Below are 26,385 nucleotides of genomic sequence, written 5' to 3' on the forward strand. Positions count from 1 at the left end.
GAAGTGAGTGTTTTACCTGCCAGTTTAAAAAGAAATCTCAAGAAACAGGGACATAAATCAACAATAATTCAAACTTACTAGATTTATGCCAATTCTCATTAATAGCTTTAAAATGATTTTCTTTATTGATTCTACTTGATCGATTTATATGATTTTTGGTATATGATATTTTCATTTCATACATATATATTAAATATATCATACATATATATATACATATATCATACATATTTTTCTTTATTTTTTAATATTTTTTTTATGTAGGAGAAAGTCTGGATATGAACAAAAGAGTTATATAAAAAAAAAACTGTTCTGTATTTAGGAATCCTATTAAATATTTTGAAGGTTGCTAAGCATTTAAGATACTCTTCTCTTTTTTTTAAAAAACTCTAGAGGGAATATGAAGCACCCTGTCGTCTACTTTTAAAAGTGGATGACAATGAGGAAGGTGCCCAAATAGCAGACACTATAAGAAAGCAAGTCCATGAATTAGTCATCAAGTGCAGATCTTATAAGATGGAAGATCGGCCACAACCATTGGACCTTTCAACAAAACTTCATGAACTTGTACATGAAAGTAAGTCATGCACAATTTTCACATTTTTGTCTTTCACATTTTTGTCTTTCACATTTTTGTCTTTTACATTTTTTGTCTTTCACATTGAGCAATTTAAATCCTCCTCATCATGTTCATTTTACATGCTAGTATGCGTTAGATGACTTCCAAATTAACCTATTATTTTTATCAATCCCTTTGTAAATTTAACCTGCTACCTTAGTCGTTCTACATTTACCCAACAACTCCCATCCATTCTTAATAATGTAAATAAAACAGTGAAGCCTCTTGTCCTGCACATACCATGCAGATTGAGTCTTTCTCTGATGTGATTAGATCTAAGCTTATCAACTCACATGCCATTGTATTATTCTCATATTTCTCTCCATGCAATGCATGTCCTCAACCCTCACTGACCAGGTTTCATTTCTATATATAATGACACTGCATACACAAGCCTGATTGATCTAGGCACAGATAAAGAGTGTGGGAAATTATTTATAGTGGTTTTGACTAGACGAGTGTTTTTCGTGAAAGTTTGGCAAGGGGAGACCATAGACTGAAGCTCAGATGAGCACTTGCCATGAAAATAACGATAAAGCAGAGACAGGCTCGCAACGTCTCTTCTGTGGGAAAGAGGTTGCAGAAAAGAGAAAAGGACATCCCCCACTAAACTACAAAGTCTATTTTGAACTCTGTCAAGGTAGGATAAGCTGCTTCTAGCAGTTCCTGCCCAGATGTGGCAACAGTACTCCATTGTTGGCTGTACCTGGCTTTTATATAAGTAGAGAACCGCACCAGGAGTGTGATACCTATCGGAGTGGTAGAAGGATCCCACCATTTTTCCAGCGACCTTGGCAATATGTGTTACATTTCAGATCAGAAGTAAAGGTCAAACCCAGAAGCTTGTCAAAACATGAAGCCTCCCCAAGACGAGAGCCATTCATTTTAATTGATGTCAGATTGGCATCAGAGTGGAGATAATGTAGGGATAGAAGCTTGGTTTTAGATGCATTAAAAGTAACCAGCCACTTATTTCTCTTTTCCAAAAAAATAAATAAGTAGAAAGGTAAACAAATGACTAATTTTATCCTTTCTATGTGGAGGCTGTCTGAATTTTCTTAGACAAGCCATTATTTAAAGATTAAATCAATTTATCGTGATCCTTTTATCACCAGGTCTCTCTAGTCAGTTGTTATGCTGCAGCTTTTAAATAAAACTTATGTTTTTTAAAATGGAAGTTTTGTCTTCTTTAGCAAATAATTAAAAATATATTAAATCCAAAATAAATTAAACAAATCAACTTTAAATAATATTCATAAATAAAACAAAACAATTCTGTTACTATAAAGTGTAAATAACATAGAGCTAATTATTAAAATAGATTTTCTTTAATGTAATATATAAATTAGGTTACTTTTCTAATATAGATTTCCTTTGAATAAATAGTATATGTACAGCTGAAGGAATAAAATGTATAAAGTCCGTTTACAGAATTAAAATTAATTCGCGAAATAGTATACCTTCAATTTAATTAAATTGCGAACAAACAGACAAACTTTATTATAATATGTATTTATCTTTGCATATTGAAAAACATATCTTCATTGAGTTTGTAATTTGCAACAATTTGGACTATATTATGAGGAATATACAGGGTGTTCCAAAAGTCTTGGGCACATTTTAACATTGAATATTTCAAGAACTATTAAGGATAAGGATCTGAATAGAAATGAAAAAAATCAATAGCAAAATTACAAAAAACTTAATGCATTTAACTTTAAAATGGCACCAGTTTCATTTTACTACCGTTCATAGTTAAGCAGATATGATGACTTAAAATGTGTCCTAGACTTTTGAAACAACTTGTATACCTAAAAAAAATACAAAACAAGTAATATATATACATATATATACACACACACATATATATATATACATACATATATATACACACATATATATACTGCATTTACTCGCTTAAAATTAATATACGAAAGTATAAATTTATGCGTAAACTTTAAGTATTTACTTCAAAAGTGCTCAATACATAGGTAGAGAAGGTGCGTATATAAAAACGACAGACAACCACAAAATTTGCGCATAAACCTGAAGAGTCCTAGGGTGGATGAAACGCGGAATAATCAGTGTGGCTTAATCACCATATATATTTTATAACTTACTATATATATATATATATATATATATATATATATATATATATATATATATATATAATTATTTTTTTACTATAATAATTAAAGTGTTTCATCCTTTCGATAATTTTCAGTGCAGGGTGTCACGATTAATACCAGTCAAACGATTTGAACCCCGCAACATGAGATATCTCTGGCTCGATTAGCGAAGACCTAATCAATTCGGCTACTATTAACCGCATGAAATAACGTTGAATTTAAACATTTTAATTTTAAATGTTCATTTATGCCAGTCAGACAGTGATCTAATCGTTATATGATGATGTATGCATAAGAACTAAATTAACCGACTTTAATTCAACTGAAAGTGCTCAACGATAAGAAACGAATTTCTTAAAGGGGCTGTCATAATTTTTTTTTTACTATAATAATTAAATATCTACAGACACTAGTGTTTCATTCTTTCGAGAATCTTCAGTGCAGGGTGTCACGATTAATACCAGTTGAACGATTCGAACCCCGCAACATGAGACATCTCTGGCTTGATTAGCGAAGACCTAATCAATTCGGCTACCATTAACCGCGTGAAATAACGTTGAATTTAAACATTTTAATTTTAAATGTTCATTTACGCCAGTCAAATATATATATATATTATATATAAAATATATTTTAGTCATCGACATACAGACCTGTTTCGTTGTTTCACAACTCATCAGTGCCGCTAGACTAACACCTCTCCCAAGCCGAGGATCGAACCTAGAACCGTCGTGATGACAGTCGGCAGTCCTACCCCTTGACTACGGAATCGGTGGCCGAAATTAACCTGTCCGAACGATTATTTAAAATAAACATCCGTCCGCTACTCGTAGAGGGCTCAAACGTTTGTTTGTAAACAAATCGCGAGCTTCGCATTATTTCAGCTAAATTAAGTAGCGAGTAAGATAATTTACGAGAGTGCTCTACCAAAGAGGGGAGCTTTATAAAATATATTTTAGTCATCGACATACAGACCTGTTTCGTTGTTTCACAACTCATCAGTGCCGCTAGACTAACACCTCTCCCAAGCCGAGGATCGAACCTAGAACCGTCGTGATGACAGTCGGCAGTCCTACCCCTTGACTACGGAATCGGTGGCCGAAATTAACCTGTCCGAACGATTATTTAAAATAAACATCCGTCCGCTACTCGTAGAGGGCTCAAACGTTTGTTTGTAAACAAATCGCGAGCTTCGCATTATTTCAGCTAAATTAAGTAGCGAGTAAGATAATTTACGAGAGTGCTCTACCAAAGAGGGGAGCTTTATAAAATATATTTTAGTCATCGACATACAGACCTGTTTCGTTGTTTCACAACTCATCAGTGCCGCTAGACTAACACCTCTCCCAAGCCGAGGATCGAACCTAGAACCGTCGTGATGACAGTCGGCAGTCCTACCCCTTGACTACGGAATCGGTGGCCGAAATTAACCTGTCCGAACGATTATTTAAAATAAACATCCGTCCGCTACTCGTAGAGGGCTCAAACGTTTGTTTGTAAACAAATCGCGAGCTTATATATATATATATATGGTATAATCATATTGACACACTGGTTCCCCATTAAATCACTGATGTAAAGATATGTTGAACCTAGTCAGTATTAAATGAGCAACCATTTGGAAATACCAAATGCTGTATTTAAGAATGAGTTATTTCTGCTTATCCTGCTTTTGTTTCTAGTCATCCTGGACTTTTTACCACTGGATTTAAGCAAAACCTGTTCAAGGGATATATGGTTGGGGGATTGGACAATTTTTGCTCCTTACTGGGGATATCCATTATTTCTCAAGATCAAAAGGTACCTTCTCTGTTCTTTTTTTTTTTTTACACATTGATCACCACTTATCAAGGCCCGGAAGCCACTCAGGGATAAGGGTTATTGCAAGTACATTACGTTAGTGTGGAGATTTGATGAAGTGTTTAATTAAGGGGGCGGTTCATTAGGAATTTGTTCATTGAGTTTGTAATTTGCAACAATTTGGACTATATTATGAGGAATATACAGGGTGTTCCAAAAGTCTTGGGCACATTTTAACATTGAATATCTCAAGAACTATTAAGGATAAGTTTCTTATGTAGTGTTGGCCTTTAAACATCTGTTAATAATCCTATTGTCATTTATTATATGTTTTTTAAGGATGTGTTTAGCACCAGTTTTGGAGTTTTGCTTTAGGGTGTTTTGTAATGGGAGAAGTATTTTTAGGATGAGCCGGATTCATAGAAATATTTTCAGTGAAAAGGTTTTGCAGGTATTATAATCAAATGTGAGAAAAATGAGAAACATTAAGATAAACAAAATAAAATGAGTTCAGAAAGCATATATCCACAAAAGAAATGTTTTATATATGTTTAAAATGGAAATTTACAGCAATAAGAAAAATATAGAATGCTCATGAATATTGTCAGAGTTTTTGTAAAAAGAAGGGGAATTCATTAGTTGAGACATTGAAGAAGTAAATGAATCGATTAATTAATAGCCTTGCATTACAGGGGTTAAAAAAATTGTTTTCAAAGCTTCTCAACACAGTTAAATAAATTAATAAACATTGAAAATTGTTTATAAGAGTCAATGTTCTTTGTTTATCATATTAGAAAATAGTTCAGTGATAAAATTTGAGAATATTTCAATTGATGAGTTGTTTGGAATGAGCAGACAACATTAAGGGATCCAAGCAGTCATTGTGTGTCGCGCTTTATAAATGTGAGTATGTGAATGCCAGTGTATGATTATGTGAGTTGAGGATTGTGGTGATTAAGGAGAAGTAGCAGTGTTTGAAGTTTTGGTCTATTGAAAGAAAATCTGTCCCCTTTAAAGGGTTTAAGCGGCTCCTAGAAAGACCAATATGAATAAATTTGAAAAGTTCTCTGATTGGTCCAAATATAATTATTTGTTTACATTAATTCAGGCTTGCATGAATTCGATGTGCAGAAATAAGTAAGAGTAAACTTTGGTACTACAATATGTTGCATAGATTTAATCTACATCTTTAATAAAATCATATAAACACAACAAGGTGTTGGGAACAAAGTAATGTCTTTATTTTATATTTGTAACTCTTTTCAGCAATCATTCAGAAAGAACTGGCCACACACATTCCAGAGTGCAGTATATGCGACCATAATTGGAAACATCCGATGATAGACCAAGAGAACATTCTTGAAGCTATGAAAATTATAGCAAAAAGGTCATGTAATTTAAAAGTGCCGAAATCTACCCCTGAGGACGAGATTGAAGAAAAATATTTGAAAAAAGAAAAAAAGATTGGCCAGGTAAAAATAAGATCTTTTTCATTTCTTTAATTCCTCTCCTATAACTGGTAGAATAGGAGTTATCTATTCATTCAGATATATATCTATAAAAGTGAACGTGTCTATGTGTGTGTCTGCGTGTGTCCCTACGCAATAACTCTGTCAATTTTAAGTCTACAAACTCGAAATTTGATATACAGGGTACTGAGATTTGAGAAAATCTTTGTAATCCAGAAATTTGGCTGTTAAGGGGTCAAAGTTCAACGATTTGACTTTTGAGAACTCTACCAAACTCCTCTGCCAGTTTTGGGTATAAACACTTGAAATTTTAGATATAGGTACCTTGGACATGGATCTAACTTAATAACTTGATTTGAGCCCAAAATAATAAATGTTCAGGGGTCACAATAGGGGTCAAAGTTAAAAAAATTGACCGCTTTTTTTTTTTTTTTTGCTCAACATACACCTCCAAACACCCGGGCAACGTCGGGCTGAAATGCTAGTATATTTATAAAAGTGAACGTGTCTGTCTGTCTGTGTGTCTACATTTCCCGACACAATAACTGTGTCAATTTCCAGTCTACAAACTCGAAATTTGATATACAGGGTACTGAGATTTAAGAAAATCTTTTTAACTCGTTTTCGGCCAGAAATTTGGCTGTTAAGGGGGTCAAAGTTTAACGATTTGATCTTTGAGAACTCTATTAAACTCCTCCGCCAATTTTGGGTATAAACAATTGAAATTTTAGATATAGGTTCCTTGGACATGGATCTAACTTAATAACTTGATTTAAGCCCAAAACAAATGTTAAGGGATCACAATAGGGGTCAAAGTTTTAAAAAAATTTGACCTCTGCGGTCTCTACCAAATTACTCAGACAATTTCTGGTCTAAACATTTGAAATTTAACATAAAGGGTATTCAGAGATAGGGCAAGCTTTTTAATCGGTTTGGGTTGAAAATTTTTAGTTACCAATGTATGTATGTATGTTTGCATGTCTGCCTAAAACTTTCGACAGAGGCGACGGATTTTCACAAGATCAGTATTGTTTTGAAGTTCAACCTTTCAGACGACAAATATCGAAAAATTAGCTAAAAACATTAATATCTTCACCTTTAACTGGGCACTTTTCTACAGGGGAGGGGTCGCTTTTTTCGCCGATATTTTTGAAAGTCATCCTTTCCTTTCGATTGTCTAGCCTTAATTTAAACCTACATCACTTTCGGTTTGATGGTGGTCGTAACAGCAAAGACATTTTTTTCCCCATTCTTTTCTTCCTTCACTGTACGGATTCAAGCCTGCCTTCCTACTACCAATTTTTTTTTTTTGCTCAACAGACACCTCCAAACATCCGGGCAATGCCGGGCACCCATGCATATATATATATATATATATATATATATATATATATATATATATTTAAAGTGATGGTTGTGTAGTTCCAACGAGAGAAAAAATGTATATTTAAAAGAGTGTAGCCATCAACAATTGTGGGTTTTTTTAAAGGTTTTCATCATATTTTTATTTTAAAATATTTTTATAACGCGTTTCGAGCTTTGGGTGTGCTCTCTTCAGATATTTTCGTAAAAATTTAAAAAAAAGAAAAACTTTTTACGAAAATATCTGAAGAGAGCACACCCAAAGCTCGAAACGCGTTATAAAAATATTTTAAAATAAAAATATGATGAAAACCTTTAAAAAAAAACCACAATTGTTGATGGCTACACTCTTTTAAATATATATATATATTTTTTTTTGTAGAAATATACTTTCTTTTCTTATAACATATATCAATCATTATTTAAGAAACTCAAAGTAATTACAGAGCAATATAGTGAATGAATGACAAAAGTCTATATTCCAAAGTTCATGTTGACCATCTTATAATTTATTCCTTTAATTCAGTTGATGTTTACAATTCTTGACAGTATCTGTTTCGTAGCACAAAATCAATCACTTAATTATTATATCAATTAGTGAATCTATTTTGCCCTTAACTCATCAGAAGAAATAGCAACAATCAATCCATCAAAAGAAAATAAATTTCTAAATTCAAAATGGCATAATGGAAATATATAAAATATTTACAGCTTCTCTTCCAATTTTTGGATTTTTATCAAAACGTACTTTATTTCTTTTTGACGGATTGATTGTTGCTATTTCTTCTGATGAGTTAAGGGCAAAGTAGATTCACTAATTGATATAATAATTATGTTTATATATATATATATATATATATATATATATATATAATATATATATACACTTGTGCCCGATATTATTCATACCCCCCCTTGAAAATTGAGTTTATTAGGTGTAACTTTGTAAGAATTTATTGTTTACGTCCATATTGATACATATTCTTAATAAACCTCTTCTGATCATTTTCGTCATTTTAAAATCCCGGGATACTTGTAATAAAAGAAATATACAACTATTTACAAAATCTGCAATGTTCAAAAATAATCATACCCCCTTATTCTTTCAGTATTAATCGAGTTTCTGACTGTTTGTTTCCTGTTTGATTCTTATTTTGAATGCTTTTATACAACCTTTGATTAATTTCATTTCGTTTTTTGCATTTTTCAGAAATTAAAATGATATCAACTGAAAACCAATAAAAGAATAAAAATTATTAGAATGGGGAAGAAAAAAGAGCTTAGTAATGATCTTAGGACTAAAATTGTGAATTCACATAAGGATGGGTTAGGTTACAAGTCAATTTCCAAGAAATTTGAGGTCCCTACAGCAACAGCACAGAGCATCATCAAAATATTCCAGAGCCACCACACAACAAACAACTTGATTGGTAGAGGAAGGAAAAGGAAACTGTCTGCTAGAGCCACCAGGAATATTGTAAGAAGTGTTAATGCAAATCCAACCACCACTACTAAGGACATTTTAGAAAATCTGGAGTCTTCTGGCATAAAAATATCAAGGCAAACATTGCAAAGGACTCTGCATGAAAATGGTCTGAAAGGAAGAAGACCAAGGAGGACTCCATTGCACACCGGAAAACACCTTGCAGCACGTCTAAAGTTTGCTAGGACCCATGTGAATTCTCCAGAGTCCGTTTTCTCAAGTATTTTGTGGACTGACGAAACAAAAATTGAAGTGTTTGGCCATATGGATGCTTCTTACGTTTGGAGGAAGAAAGGAGAAGCTTACAACCCAAAGAACACCATACCCAGGGTGAAAAATGGTGGTGGTAGCCTAATGTTTTGGGGCTTCTTTTCGGCTAGTGGTCCAGGTAGTTTGGTCAAGATAGATGGAACCATGAAGAAGGAGCAATATTTGGAGATACTCCAGAAAAACATTAGACAGGATGCGGAGAAGCTCCATTTAGGACCAAACTGGGTCCTTCAACAGGATAATGATCCAAAACATACTGCAAAAATAGTTAAGAAATGGTTTGAGGATAATCAAATTAATGTTTTCGAATGGCCTAGCCAGAGTCCTGACCTGAACCCTATCGAAAATCTCTGGCACATATTGAAAACTGAGGTTAAAAAGCGGAAACCTAGAAATTTGAGGGATTTGGAGAACTACTGCATTGAAGAATGGTCAAAAATCAGTGTTGATGCTTGTAAAAACCTTGTTGATAAATATCCAAAACGGTTACAGGCTGAGGAATCCTAAAGTGGATGAAAACGGTTAAGCCTGAGGAATCCTAAAGTGGATGAAACGCCGAATATTCAGTGTAGCTTAATCGCCATATATATCTTATATATTACTAACTAGCTCTACCTACGTATTGAGCACTTTTGAAGTAAATACTTAAAGTTTACGCATAAATCTATACTTTCGTATATTAATTTTTTGTGAGTAAATGAAGTAGTTATATATATATATATATATAGTGATTGATATAATAATTAAGTGATTGCTACAAAATTGATACTGTCAAGAATTGTAAATGTAAATTGAATTAAAGGAATAAATCATAACATCATGAACTTTGGAATATAGACTTTTGTCATTCATTCACTATATATATATATATATATATATATATATATATAGAGAGAGAGAGAGAGAGAGCGAGAGAGCAATCCACAGACACTGTTTTACTGTATCACTTGCTTTTTAGTATTCCCAAGCCAGGAATCAAACTTTCAACCATCTAGCTGATAGTCTGCAATTCTCATCAGTGATCTGCAGAATAGGAAATTAAATTCACAGGTGGTTTCCAATCGCCTGTAAGGTTTGCATGTGATTTAGCTGAGTATTTTCAATAATAACTAGTGGGGTTACCCGGCATTGCCCGAGTGTGTGTAAGTGGTGTAGTAACAAAAGTTAATAATGAAATTTGCATTCACATTATATTTATGTATTTTTTTTCACATAAATTTGATTTTGTGAAACATTCACATAATTAAGTCGTTCATTTGTATTGGAAATTATGTCAAGTGTCTTTAATACTCTTGTTACTACTGCTACTATTATTATTATCCTCATCATTTTTTTCAATCATGACCTAGGGTACCAACACAGCTTTGCGAGTTTAGCTTTTGGGTCATTCCACAGCAACATTTTCATTGCTTTGCTTTTGTTTTGGGATATGCAGTTTTTCTTTTAATTATTATAATTATATAATTATTAATTGGGAGGAGGGAGGGGGTCTAATGTCACAAATTAAGGACTATTTCCTAAAAACAAACAAAAAAAATTACCTTTGTCCAGAAGGATTCTTGTTTTATTACAATAGTTTCAGGATTGATTAAAATATTTCATCATAAAACATTTTTTTTATTCATTACTTTCTTTTATTGAGGATCATGCACATTTTTTCCATTATGCACATATATTTAATGTCAACTAACATGCTTTTCAATATTTCTTTTCTGTGGTGGAGTGGCTTCCGGGCCTTGATAAGTGGTGATCACTGTGTAAAAAAAAAAAAAAAAAAAAAAAAAATCAATTCTTTACTTATTGACCTCTTCAAAAAAAAAAAAAAAAAATCACAAATTCAGCTAAGTCTATGATAATGTGCTAGATAACCATAGTTTAATTTATTTTTTTGGGGGGGGGAGGAGTCTTGTAACAAATCTGTTTTGGCTTTATAAAATCTTATAAATCTGGGCAATACTGATACACGGGTCCTGCTAGTTTAATAATACATATATCAAATACTAATCAAACAGATCATGGGTGATCTAACTTACTATGAGTGTCATTTGTTTAGAACACCTCCATTATTTAGGGCCAACTGTATTTGTTACTTATTAATTGGGATAATATGTTTGTTTTACGATGCATCAACTCTTTTCAGCTTAATTAATGATGACTACAGTTGGTAAAAGTTTCAAGTTCTTCATAGCATAAATTGTACATTATATCCAAGACAGATTTAGCTTAATTTATGAATGGAACTCTAACACAATGCTATCACTGTAGATCAATAAATTCATTGTTTTGATGTCTGATTTTGAAAATTGAAAAAACAGGTATACATAATGAAAAATGTCCAACACAAAGTGATAATAAAGATAGTGGTCATTTCCTGCAAATTGAGGCCTTGCAACCAAATGTAGTTTAATATCATATCCATTCAGGTTTTTAAATATAAATATAGATCAAGTTATTAGATACGATCGATACGAGTTTGATCCCAATGTTGGTTATGATCTCATATGTAAGTGGGTGAATGTCTGATTGGTTGGTGACTTAACTAACATGTGACTTAACCTAGAATTTTAAGGCCACTTAAAGTTGGGCAATTTAGATTGCTACTGATAATAGTTTCAATCCAGTTTCAGAGGGAAAAGGGGAAGTAATCCTGAATTTGATTGGTTTTCAGTAAAACTTTGTAAAGTTTTACTGAAAACTTAATTGAAAAATTAAATTCAAACATAAATGGAAAACATAAATTACACAAACATTTATTTAATTGAATTAATTCAAAGTTATCATTTAATTTTTTTTTTTAAATTCAAAATATACTAGTTAGAAACTTATCATTTTCAAAAAATATATATATTATACTAGCGGAACGGGGCCAGGCTTTGCCTGGGCGTAAAATATGCTTAAATATGATATTTTAATTTGTCCAGACTTCATATATGTATTATTATAGTCGTGATTTCAAAAGTAAAAACAAAAATGAATTTAGGTGCCATCAGTTAGAATCAAAACTGTAGCATCTAAAGCTGGTGACGTTACCACTGTACCAACGTGACACACATTTGAACCAATCAAGAATTAAAAATAAACTGAGATAAATGTACAAAACGTTAAACGATTTTTTCAATTTTAATTTCCTATTTTATTTTAGATGTAAATTTCTGTAAATGTATAATCTTTATCACTTTCAAGGCACATCTAATGTTTCTTCAGGAATTAACATTTTTGAAGATTTTTTGTGGGGGGGGGGCTTGTAAAGATTCAAGACCACTTGCCGTGTTTACTTGGAAAATGCTATACATACCATTTTAATTTCATCCAAATATAATATATAAACGGCTATATGTCTGTTGGTTTGTCTGTCTCCATATTTTCAAACTCTATCTAAATTTAAATTGGCTAAAGACCCATAAAAAACGGCCTGTAAAAATCCAATCATTTGAGGCCCCTAGTGCCACTCTGCAACTTTTAGTTTCGGAAGAGATAGAGTTTGAAAATATGGAGACAGACAGACAGACATATAGCCGTTTATGTATTAGATTATGCCTTACTGATAGGACAATACAGTCCTTTATGCACACAAGTTGATCTTGTTGCTGCTGTGGTCCCAAGTTCATTGAGAAATTCACACTGACACAGATTTATTTTTAAAAAGGTTTATTTAAAAGTACAGAAACAAGTTAACATGTGTGAAAGAAAAAACTTCCTGATAGAAATAATTAACTTGGAGCATTCTTTTTCTACAAAAAAAATCAAGTTTTAATGTAATTTAATGAATTTAAAAGAAATGAAGAAGTTAAAACTCTAATCGTAATATCATGATCAAGGCTAAACTTTTGCTATATTTATTGAATCCTGATATAAAAAACTAAAGTGTTGTGTGGAGAATCGGGTGTCAGGATCATTGAATATTCAAATAAGTAAACCAGCTCATTATACTTTAAATACAATTTACTCGGTGTAGAAACATTAAATTATTTACAGACGATATTGAATGTCTGGCGATGTCCGCCATGTTGCTTTTCTCTTTCCTCCTAGAACTCTCTAGTCTTTTAAAAAAATCTTTAAGAAGCAATAACTCTTACTTTCTTTATTCAGAGTTATTCCCCTTTTTACTGCTATAACATAAGTATATCTCCAAATCATATGAATAATACTGCAAAATACTTTATTAAGAGAACATACTGGAAAAATCTCAAAAACGTATTTGTTTAACAGATCTAAAAACAAAAATTAATTTTCAACTTTCTGACCAAAACTTCACTATTTTTAGATCCTTAAAAGAAAAATAATTCAACATAAGGACTGTAAAAAAAATTTAATTTAAAAATTATTTAAAATCTGGTGTGTTGTTAACATAAAATGAAAGTTGACGTGTGAATTAAATACACTTCAAAAAATTATAAAACTTTGCAGCATTGTCGCGGATAAAAATTCTCTCTTTTTATTATATGTTTGAATGTAAAATAATTTATATTTTGAAAAATAAAAAATAGTCACTTTTGAACCAGTTTTATGAATCCCTCTGCAATTTCTTTGTTTCAATAAACAGAAAATGACCATCCTTCGTAAGAGTTAGTACTGTGGCCTTTCTACTTTATTTTGTGACTTAGCAGGTCATGTGACTTTTAGTGAAACAGCCTTCTGAAGTCAGGGCTTTGCCCGGATGTCCCATGATTTACATAACTCCGCTTGGTGTTATCCTCTGACCTAAATTTTTCCACTAAAAACATGACTACTACTATATAACATCTCTTTCTTTCTCTCTCTTTTTTCCCTTTTCTCTCTATCTGACTTTATCATGATAATCTTAGACCTCACATTGCATAAAAGACAACATCTCAAAATAAGCCAGGGAAATTATGCATCATCCACCATATTCTCCAGACCTCACACCAATATCACTGGAAGTTTGCAAAACCATTTGACTGGATTTAAAGAGAAAAAGTTGAAAATTCTTTGGTTTCCATTTTTTAGTTCAAAATTTCCCAAATATTGCAATAAAAAGTTTATTGATAAGCATAAAGAGATCATAGAAAAGAATGATGATTAACGATTTTTATTTTATTCAGCCTTAAAAAATGGACAGAACTTTTGTTAAAACCTGATGTAAACATGTCTGTCTCCTTATTTTCTTCTTGTCTTGTGATATTGCCTTAACTTTTGCTAATATTGCTGTTATTAAATTTTTGAATAAACTCTTCATCAAATGTTTTTGTCTTTTGATGTTGCAGGGTGCATGCGGCCAAGTGTATTTAGCCACTTATACTCCACCTGTTGGTGAACAACAAGTGGTTGCCATAAAAAAACTGTCAGTATGTCTTCAAGGCTTGATCTCTTCAGAGATAAAAATTCTGCAACGACTTGATCATGAAAGAGTAATCAAGTTCCTTGGAAATTGCCCTGGTAAGATTTCCTTCACTCTTTTTGACTTATCATTGCATTTTAAGGATTTCTTTGTTGAGACACATGGATAACAAAATGGATAAAAACAAGTGTGTGTTAAATTTTTCTTTTAAAACTTCTCCCTCTTTCTCTACCTCACCCTCTAACTGCCCCAGTCTTTCTCTCTCTGACAACTGGAAAGGAAGAAAACTGACTGACCTAGTTTCAGTGTTATTTTTTAAACAAATATAAGGATGAAAGCAAAACAGTATTTTTATTTTCATTCCCTAACTTGATCCCTGATAACCCCAAAGGAATTAAGACTACAGTATTTTTTATTACTGAGTTTGGGATCACACAGACTCCGAGGTTTGTATGCAGATCTTGTTTTTAGTCACACACAAAGACTTTTCAACTTTTCTTGATATTCAATGTTTTCCATCTTATATTTCAGGTTTTTTGTACCAATAAAAATGCTGTTTGCACATTACTTTGCAAATAAACTTGATGAATTTACATCATATTCTTTTAGCTCTATCTGATGAAATATTTAAGAGAATGTGCATATTGAGACCTAGCAATATTATCTTTCAAATACTTCATTATACTGCTACCACTAGGACTACCACTAGAGATTGAAAACTAACACATCCCCTCTTCCTCTCTCTTTTCTGCCTGTTTCTCCATTACATATATTATATGTGTCTCTATTTCTTTTCTGGTCAGGCTGTCTATTGGCTTTCAGATCAGGCTGTCTATTGGCTTCCTGAGACGAAATGCACCTACATCAATTTTCTGTTTTTGTTTTCTATTCTCTTTTGTAAAACTTAATTATGTTCTGCAAAAACAAAAACAAAAATAACAACCCCCTTCCCCTCTCCTTTCCTTTTCCTTCCCTACTTACCCTCCCCTTTTTTTTCCCCTGTTGGTAGGGCACTAGAATAAGCCGACTGCTTCCCTGTAGAGGGTAAAAATCCCTCAATGGGGCAACCAGTTAGCCGTGGGTTGCTACTCGTAATGCCTTAGGACGTGATCCTGGTGATTGAGCTAACCTAGACCTGGGCGCATAAAAGTCTAGGCACTGCAACACATTACTTCGGCCCTTACTTCGGCTAGGCAGGCGGTCGGAGAGGCCCGATCCGACCAATCGGCCAGTCACGCCAAGCCCTAGCACTTACACCCAAAGTACCAACTACCACAGCAAAGAACGAAACTTAAAGGTACTCCCATCTTTTCTTTTAAATTTTTCTTACCCCACTACAAAAAATAGGCAAACCAAGTACATGCTAGAAGGCGGTGGCAAGGGTCAATCAATTGGAAAGACCAGAACTCAACACTCCATCTGAGCAAATGTATTTTTGAGGACATATTGAACAGAAAATATAGTGCTTGAGAACGCCTTGCCAAAAGAGTATATCCTCCATGTAGCCCCGACATGGTCAAGGCGAATGGGTTTCTCCCTTACTATGCCCCAATTTTGGACTCCGAGGTGGGTAGGGAGCGTGGTTGATGAAAAATAAATCCCAAAATCCATGGCTGATAAAAACAAAACCATCCCCCTCAAAACCCTTAAAAGAAACCATTCCTCCGACTCTGACCTCTCAAGCTCAGATGAAGAACAAAAATTCAAAACTAGAAAAACCGCTCCAACTATAGATGAAGGAAACTTCCTACAATTGAAAATAAAAAAATTGGAAATTTATCACCTTTCCTAATAGAAAAAAACATTATTCACACAAAGTAAACCAAAAATGATCAAAAAAACAAAAGATGGAAATCTACTAGTTGAGATAACCAATCTTAGAGATGCTCAATCTCTACTCAAAATGAAGAACTTCCATGAGTACAAGTGCAAAGTCTTTCCCCATAAAACACTAAACACTTCGAAAGGAGTAATTCGAAGTTATGAGCTATCGCTAGCAACTGAAGAAGAAATCAAAACCGAATTAGAAAAACAAGGAGTAATCAACCACATCCGCATAAACATAAAAAGAAACAATAAAATAATAACAACCAACACATATATATTAACGTTTAACAAATCAATAATACTTAAGGAAATAAAAATTGGCTACTTAAATGTAAAAGTAGACCAATATATCCCAGCCCCATTAAGATATTTTCATTGTCAAAAATATGGACATCATAGAGAAGCCTGTAAAGGAATAAAAATATGTGGAAAATACGGCAACAAAGAGCCTGACCACACCAAAGAAAAATGCATAAATGAGGTGAAATGCGCTAACTGCAAAGAAGATCACCCGGTCTTCTCTAAAATATGCAAAACATATAAAAAAAGAAAGAGAAATTATAGAAGTAAAGTACAAGAAAAACACAACCTTTCCAGAAGCCAGAAAAATAATTGAGACCTACATGAAAGACAACACATATGCTGAGACAACAAAAAAGACAGCTAAACCATACCAACATAATGAAATACATGATCAATATAGGGAGCTGATAAACAAACTGATTGCATTAAATATTAAAGAATGGCCAGAATTTCAAAATAGCCTAAAAGAAAAATACTCAAATCTGGGAAACAAAATAGAAATAACAAATCCAAACAAAGAAAATAATATTCCATCCACAACAGAACCATTTAAAAAATTATCACAGAAACCAACAAAACACCCCCCAGAAATTAATAAAAACATAAGCAATGATAAAACAGCAAATAAAGAACTTCCAGAAAAGAAGAAAACCAAACAATAGACACTCAAAATAGATTCCAAATTCTAGAAAAAATGGAAACCGAAAACACCCTAGATAAAAAAAAGAAACCAAACACAAGTAATCAAGAGGGGAAAAAATGAACAAGAAGCCAAAACGGCAACATCTCAAGCAAGATACAGATCGACGTCCAGACAAAAAAAAAAGAAAAAACCCAGCAAAACACTTCACCAAAGACACAAACTCCAACAAAAGATAAACCCTTTACTTCTAAAGAGATGGAAATAGAGGAAAACTAAAACAGCTTCATGGAAATAAAACACAACAAATTAACCAATGGAATTGTCATGGAATAAGATCTAACTATAATGAACTTCTTATACTTATCTCACTCTTCAATCCAGCCATTGTTTGCTTACAAGAAAGCTTCCTACAAAACAATAACCATTTCAAAACACCAAACTATGAACAATACAACTATTTCCATAACACAGGCCTTTGTGCTAATGGAGGTACCTCAATTCTTGTAAGGAATAACATACCTCAAAGCAATTTCTCTGTCAAAACAAATCTCCAAGCAATTACAACTCAAGTCACATTACACAAAACAATCACAATCTGCTCAATATACCTCCCTCCTCTTGAACCAATAAATGAAAATGAACTAGAAAATTTAATAAACCAACTACCTTCACCATTCATTCTTCTAGGAGACTTTAACTGCCACAGTACGTTATGGAGATGCGAAGTCACAAACTCAAAAGGAAACAAAATTGAACAATTAATTAACAAAAATAACTTGTGCCTTCTCAATCAAAAAAATCCCACATACTTAAATCCAACAAACGGATCAACTAGTGCCATTGATCTTACCATGTGTGATCCATCAAGCTTCTTGGATTATACATGGAGCACTTACGAAGAACCCTGTGGAAGTGATCACTTCCCTATTATAATCAAATACAGTAACTCCATCCAAAACCACATACCGAGGTGGAACACAAACAAAGCCAACTGGGCCGAATTTAAAGAACTTTGTTCACTAAAACTAACAGAACATCAAATCCAAACAATAGAAGAATTCACGGAAGTACTCATAACAATAGCCAAAAAATGCATACCCAAAAATTCTCCTCCTGGAAAAATAAACAAACCATGGTTCAATCCAGAATGTAAAACGGCCATTAGACAGAGAAAGGCAGCCTTAAGAAAATTTAAAAAACAACCCACAACGAACAACTTAATAGAATACAAACACCAAAGAGCTAAAACTCGAAAAACAAAGAATGCAAAAGATTCTGCTGGCAACAATTTGTCAACAAAATCAACATCACCACTAAACCCAAAACTGTCTGGGAAATGATTAGGAAAATAACTGGAAAATATAATCTGAATCCAATCAAACACCTTCTCACAAATAAACAGAAAATAACTGATAAAAAAGATATTGCTAACACACTAGCTAAAACCTTTGCCGGGAACTCATCATAAAAACACTACAATAGACAATTCCAAATACTTAAGAAACATGAAGAAAAGTACAAAATAAACTTTAACTCCAAAAACCAAGAGCCTTACAATGAAATCTTCTCACTCAATGAACTAGAAACCGCCATAGAAAAATCTCATAACTCAGCTGTAGGACCAGATGAAGTGCACTACAGCTTCCTTAAAGAAATTCCACCAGAATCATTAAAACTCCTTCTCAAAATTTATAATAAAATATGGGAAACAAAAGATTTCCCAACTTCATGGAAAAATGCAACAATAATACCAATACCCAAACTGGGAAAAGATACATCAAACCCAAAAAACTACAGACCAATAACTCTCACAAGCTGCCTATGCAAAACGTTCGAAAGAATGATTAACTACTGTCTTATATGGTATCTAGATGACAACAAAATAATTTCTGAAGTCCAGTGTGGATACCAAAAAAATCGAGGATGTATAGACCACATCACTAACCTTGAAAATTATACCAGAGAAGCTTTTATCAATAAGGAACACATAACATCTGTTTTTTTTTTATCTTGAGAAAGCATATGAAACCACATCGGACTAAGAGGCAGATTACCTGAATTCATAAAAACTTCCTAACAGACAGATCTTTTCAAGTTCGCATAGACTCAACTTTATCAGACCCACAAAATCAAGAAGGAGTGTCCCAAGGCAGCATATTATCAACAACTATCTTTAACATAAAAATCAGTATTATAAAAGAACTCTCTCCTGATATACATAGCTCCTTATATGTAGATGACTGCTCAATCAGCTACAGATCTAAATACACTCACACTATTGAAAGAAAACTACAACATAACATAAATAAAATTAATAAATGGGCAACGAAAAATGGTTTCAAATTCTCCAAAACTAAAACAAAATGCATCCATTTCTGTTACCAATGCAAACTCCACCCTGACCCAACCTTACAGATTGAAGGCGAAAAAATTCCATTCGTAAATGAACACAAGCACCTGGGAATCGTTTTTAACAAAAAACTAAATTTCATTCCACACATCAATCACATAAAAAACCAAATGTAATAAAGCATTACAACTCCTACGAGTCATCGCCCATACAGATTGGGGAGCTGACAAGAACACACTACTCAAACTATATAGAGCATTAATTAGATCAAAAATAGATTATAGTAGCTTCATATATCAATCCACCAGAAAGTCATATCTAAAAACCCTCAACATAATATGCCACTCCGGACTTAGACTAGCACTAGGAGCATTTCCAACCTCCCCTGTAGAAAGCCTGTATGCAGAAGCACATGAAACTCCTCCAATGCTCAGAAATCAAAACCTTGGTCTAAAATACTACACAAAACTTACAGCCAACCCCACAAACCCAGCACACAATAGCACTTTAAATCCAAACCGTAAACATCTTTTCGACCAAAAAGAAAACGAGATCAAAACCTTTGGACTTAAGAATAAAATCGATTTCCAAAGAAGCAAGTCTACCCATAACTAAAATTCATGAAATTGTCCTACTCAAAACCCCTCCCTAGAAAATCGTATCCCCCTAACATCGACCTAAGTTTAAGTAAATATGAAAAGAAACATACTCATCCAATAACTTATCATGATGTTCTCAATAAAATCAAAGAAAAGTATCCAGACCACACACACATCTATACAGATTAGTCTAAACAAAATAATGCAACAGCCAGTGCAGCAATACTCAATAAATCAATCAAAAAACAATCAAACCTCTCAAAAGAAACCTCAATCTTCAGTGCTGAAATACATGCTCTAATCCGAGCTCTCAAACTCGCCTCCAATAACAAAAAAAAAAACAAATTTATAATCCTTTCAGACTCCCAATCTACTCTAAAAGTGATTAAAAATAAAAAGATGGACAACCCCCTAATCGCAAAATTACTCCAAAAATTAACTGAACCAAACAGTAAAAAAGAAATCATTTTCTGCTGGATACCGAGCCATTCCGGTATTAAAGGTAATGAATTAGCAGATTCTGCGGCAAAAAACGCCTTAAATCTCCCAATTGATGCAAATTTTAAAATTCCATACATAGATCTAAAAAGATGTATCAACGCATATACAACAGAGAAATGGCAAACCTACTGGAATGAATACCCTAACAATAAACTTCACGAAATCATGCTAAAAATCAAAAAAGAACAAAATACGAAACTAAACAGAAAAGAAGTCAAACTAACAAGAATAAAAATAGGCCATACTAACTTAACCTACTTATGTCTCCTAAAAAAAGAAAGCCAACCCATCTGTATACCTTGTCAAACACCACTCACAATCAAACACATATTAATTGAATGTACTGATTTTGTAACCGTAAGAAATCGATGCTACAAAGAAAACAATATTAAAGAGTTATTTGATAAAAACAATCCACACACCATACTCTCATATCTTAAAAAAAATTGGCCTTTATAAAAAAATTTAAAAAGAACCCTTTATACAACGGTCCTGGATATGATCTAAAACTATATCCGATGGTGAGGCCCCACCTTGCGGGCCTTGGGGAGTGTGGAGCCACCCTTTAATTACCATTGCTCCCAGGTCCACTCTGACCCGGAGTGGTAGTACCTGTTAGGGTCCCAACTATGGGGTAAATAGAATCTGACTTAAAAAAAAAAAAACATACTCCATTAAAAATCGTTCCTCAAAATAACTAGATTCGGCATTAAATAACCTGAAAAAGGTTGATATGCCGTAAAACAAAAACAACCAACCAACCATCTATTTCCTTTACCCAGCACATTTCTGGGATTGGCTAGGACACAAAGTACATCTATACTAGCAATATTATCTTCCAAATATTTCATTAATATTATATTGCTACTACCAGGACTGCCATTAGAGATTAGGGAAAACTAGTCCATCCTCCTCTACCCTCTCTATCCTGCCTGTTTCTACATCATGCATGTCTTTCGTTTGTATCTATATTTCCTTTACCCAGCACATTTCTGGGATTATCTTAGAAACCAAGTACACTAGCCTAGCAAATATCGTTAACAACTTTTTTTGCAAAACATATTCTCTATAACAATAATGAAAAGAGTTCTATTCTTTTTCAGCTTTAGGAATTGTCATGGAGTTTGTGAAAGGTGGCGATCTCGTTTCCAGATTGAAAAAATCTCATAATAGTTTAATTCCCAACCTTAAAATTATTCTTTATGAAATCACTGAGGTAAGGACATTTTTGTCTTATACTTTTTTCTAACGATGCTATGTTTAGTGAAAACAAAATTTTTTTTTTTTTTTTAAATAAGTTGAATTGTATTGCCATAAATTCTAATACTCTTGGTGCATTTTGATAAAAAAAACAAATAGGTTTTATTTTATTTGACTTGCTACATGGTAATGTTACAAGTGTTCATCTTGTGTTTATCTACATGAACTACATCTAAGCAAAACCATGACTATTATTCGGATCGCTAGGTGTTTTGTGAACCCAATTTTTTGCTTTTTTTTTTGTTTTCTATATTTTTAGAAATGAATCCTAAATTTATTAAATACTAGCAAGGCCATCCAGCGTTGCTTGGGACCATATAAGAAAAATTTTGAACATACCTGTTATTCTTAGGATAGAGGAATTTTTTATGTCTATGTATCATTTGCTATCTTGAACAAAAGAATATTTTACCTATCCTAGGATGGGTATTATATGTATGAGATAATTGTACGTTCACTAGAACAGAAAATTTACAGCACATATATGGAAAAAAATTTCCTTGCCTAGGGCAGGTAATGTACAATACATATTTAAAATAATTTATATAATTTTCTGTTTTGCAAACTTTTCTGTGTGTCACAGGTAAGAGTTTTTGTTTTTACATCAGAGTGCTATAGTGAAGAAGAACCTTATTTCTCAGTTAAAAGTCATACTAGTTGAATATATTGTTACGTTGCGCAGGACCCCAGGTTGGGAACGGTAGTAGTTAGTAGGTTTCCCCGGTTGTAACAAAAACGCAGTAGCCGTTAATTTCATTGATCGTCCTCTAGTTTAACTTGTTTACGACTCGAGCTAAACGGTTGTCATGGCAACTGCTAAGACAGCATGGTTATTTCCCTTTGACTGGGCATTTTTCACTCGCGCTGACTTATCAATTGTCAAGCTTGTCACAACAACGTCGGTATCTGAAACAAAATTTTGACATGCACATAACGATCAGGCGTAACTCAGAACATAAATCAAAGACGTAAGTCACGATTGCTTTTCGTATAAAAATGTATTTTTAATTAAAGCCGTACATAAAGTGTTATCAAATAGTTCATCTCTGCGGCTTGGCTTTCCTTTCATTGAGCGATTGGAGGTGGGGGGGAGAACGTGATTTCACTTCGACAATCGCACATCCTTCGGCGGTCCTCAGACCTGCTTCTTCCCTCTTGACTCCAAAAATCACGTTGTTATATTGACAGGATTTTTATTCCAGTATTTTTCCACTATTACGATCTCCACTTGCTTGCCACTGATTGATTAATTCATTTCTATTGTCGATAATTGATTCTTCAATTCCCAAGCAAGTTTTAGTTTTGTTTACAAATGCATTGCTTGCATTTGACCCAGATCTCCAGTAACCCATTTTTTCTTAGCCGGGCGACTATTGTTTTTGTTTATTGCACGTGCTTTCACAAACACGTTTCCAGCCTTGACAATAATTGTTTTTCCAGGACATTCCAATCTTTCTTTGTTCTCGCAAAGGAATGTCCCATTCCAGCAAAATATGCGATCTCCCTCACAATCACTTCACTTTGTAAACAAAAAATCGTTGTCCGATTTTTCTGTTTACGCCGTAATTATTTTTGTCACTTTGTACTGGTGGACAATCAATATTCGATGCCTTCCTTTCGAGTTTCTTAAAGGGGGTTTATTTTAACCGTTATGTATCGGATGGTCCCAGACATCCGCTACATAACAATATTACATGATTTTTGGTTTTAATAACTTTTATGCACGTCACAGGTAGGATTTTCATATGAGTACTATACTGCACAAGTACCTTATTTCTTGGGTAGGATAATGTACAAGTACGTCATTTTTAAGATATAGATGAAACTACTCAATAATTTTACATAATTTTCTGTTGTGCTAACTTTTCCGTGTGTCACAGGTGAGAATTTGTTTTTACATCAGAGTGCTATAGTAAAGAAGCACCTTATTTCTTATATGAATGTCATACTACTCGAATATATTACATGATTTTCGGTTTTGATTACTTTTATGTACGTCACAAGAAAAATTTTCTTTGTTTGTCACTTGGGTACTATACTGTACAAGTACCTTATTTATTGTGTAATACTGTACAAGTACCTTTTTCTAATTTAAAAATGAAAGAACTCAATACTTTTATTAAATTTTCTGTTGTACTAAATGTTTTGTACATTAGGGGGTAAGAATTTGTTTTTTGTTTTTTTTATCTGGGTGCTATAGTGAAGAAGCACATAATTTTTTAGATGTAAGTTATACTACTCGAATATGTAATGGGATTTACAGTTTTAATAACTTATGTACGTCACAGGTAAGATATTCTTTGTTTTTTCATGTGAGTACCATACTGCACAAGTACCTTATTTCTTGTGTAGGATACTGTGCAAGTATCTTATTTCTAATATAAAGATGAAACTACTCGATGATTTTACATAAGTTTTTCATAAGAGTACTATTCCTTATTACTTGGATAAAATTCCTTGTACACATGAATACATTAACAAAGTGAACATTGTATGTGATTTTTGGAATATGATATCTATAGACATATACAAACATATACATTACATATTATTCATAGTTAATTAGTTTTGGAGTTGATCCAAAACACAAAAAGATATAATCATATACACATAATTAAAATTAATGATCGGTTAATTAGTTTAGGAGTGAATCCAATACATACATATATATAAACATACACACATCATTAAAATTCATAATGATCGGTTAATTAGTTTAGAAGTGAATCTAATACGTAGAAATATATAAACATACATACATAATTAAAATAAATAATGATCAGTTAATTAGTTTTGGAGTGAATCTAATAATAGAAATACATAATCATAACACATCCTTAAAATTAATAATGATCTGTTCATTAGCTTAGGAGTGAATCCAATATATACAAATATACAGACATATATACATAAATAAAATTAATAATGATCGGTTAATTAGTTTAGGAGTGAATCCAATACACAGAAATTTATAATCATATACACATCATTAAAATTAATAATGATCGGTATTTAATTTAGGAGCGAATCAAATACATACAAATATACACATATACACATAATTAAAATTCATAATGATCAGTTAATTAGTTTAGGAGTGAATCCAATACATAAAAATATATAAACATGTACACATAAATAAAATTCATAATGATCGGTTAAATAGTTTAGGAATGAATTCAATACAAAATTCCACTACTGGATCTATTTACGTGATTATTGGAATGTAACAAATAAGCCGATATATAATACATCCAATATATTTGGAATATGACATTCTCGTTATGTACAGCAAAAAAATTTTTCCGTATTTTTTTATATAAAAATGTTCTTTTATAATTATTACGTAACATTTAAAAGTCCAGAATATTGGAATGTAACAAAAAAAAAAAAGAAAAAAGAGAAAGAAAGAAATGGTGGAGCTCGAACCTGCAATATTAATGTTAGTAATCGACGACGCTACGCGTTGCACCAAAGAAACAATTGCGTTAATAATCTGGTAAATTTAATAAATAAATAAACCTCTGTTACAGATTGTGTGCATGCTCGTTAAGTTGTCATTTCTTTCAAGTTTGAACCCCTTTTTTGAATCCCTTAGCAATTGTTTTAATCAATTAAACACACCTAATAAAATTCTGCACCCTATATGCATTTTTTTAGCTACTGCACGCCGTCAAATGACCATCCGTCTAGGAGGACATACAATTTAAAAACGGAGACGCACACACACACACACACACACACACACAGGCATAGTGAGATTTATATATTCGTGCTTATAATTCAATAATTTATTTAAAACTTTCATGTTTTATGATCACTGTTTAATTTCTGAACAGTTTCAAGATGAAGTTAAAGAAACCATGAAATATCAGTGCACAGAGTACCTAAACATCCAAATGCATCTGTAGTTCATATTAATACATGATGGACACTTGTAATGTTATGTAAAAAGTCACATAATATACATGTTTTATATATTTCAAATAATTCTACAAACCATCTTTGGTTGGGTTGTTTCATAATTTTTTCAGAGCTTTCCTTATCAATCCCAGGTGGCCATGAAGAAAATAAAATGACTACTTGCAGGCTATTGTCTCCTCTTATCAAATGGCCAAGGATGGAGTACTGTTGCCACATCTGGGAAGGAGCTGCTAGAAAGGACTTATCCTGCCTTGATAGAGTTCAAAATAGACTTTGTAGCCTTGTGGGGGATGTCCTTTTCTCTTCCCTGCAACCTCTTTCTCACAGAAGAGATGTTGTGAGTTTATCTCTGCTTTATCGTTATTTTCATAGTCCCCCCTCGCCAAACTTTCACAAGAAACACCCGTCTATCACTAATTTCCCCCACTCTTTATCTGTACCTAAACCGAAGCATAGATTCCATTGTCCAATTTCTACTGTACACTATTTAACCCTTATCCTCGAGTGGCCTTGATAAATGGTGATGTCTATGTAAAAAAAAAAA

General features: G+C 32.9%; 1 protein-coding gene across 6 annotated transcripts in view; it reads left to right on the forward strand.

Annotated features, from left to right (window-relative positions):
* The window catches only part of LOC145239873 (tyrosine-protein kinase JAK2-like), a 115,482-nt gene that overhangs the window by 78,174 nt on the left and 10,923 nt on the right, over nucleotides 1–26,385 (forward strand). For all 6 annotated transcript variants that reach the window (XM_080103463.1, XM_080103465.1, XM_080103461.1 and 3 more), the window contains 4 exons: nucleotides 394–577; nucleotides 5,818–6,023; nucleotides 14,361–14,532; nucleotides 21,761–21,873. In XM_080103463.1, the coding sequence (XP_079959589.1) occupies nucleotides 394–577; nucleotides 5,818–6,023; nucleotides 14,361–14,532; nucleotides 21,761–21,873 (675 nt within the window). The remainder of the gene's footprint in view (nucleotides 1–393; nucleotides 578–5,817; nucleotides 6,024–14,360; nucleotides 14,533–21,760; nucleotides 21,874–26,385) is intronic.

This window comes from Euprymna scolopes, chromosome 19 (genome assembly GCF_053919585.1).
Source record: "Euprymna scolopes isolate OS-2025 chromosome 19, ASM5391958v1, whole genome shotgun sequence".
Classification (NCBI taxonomy): Eukaryota; Metazoa; Mollusca; class Cephalopoda; order Sepiida; family Sepiolidae; genus Euprymna; species Euprymna scolopes.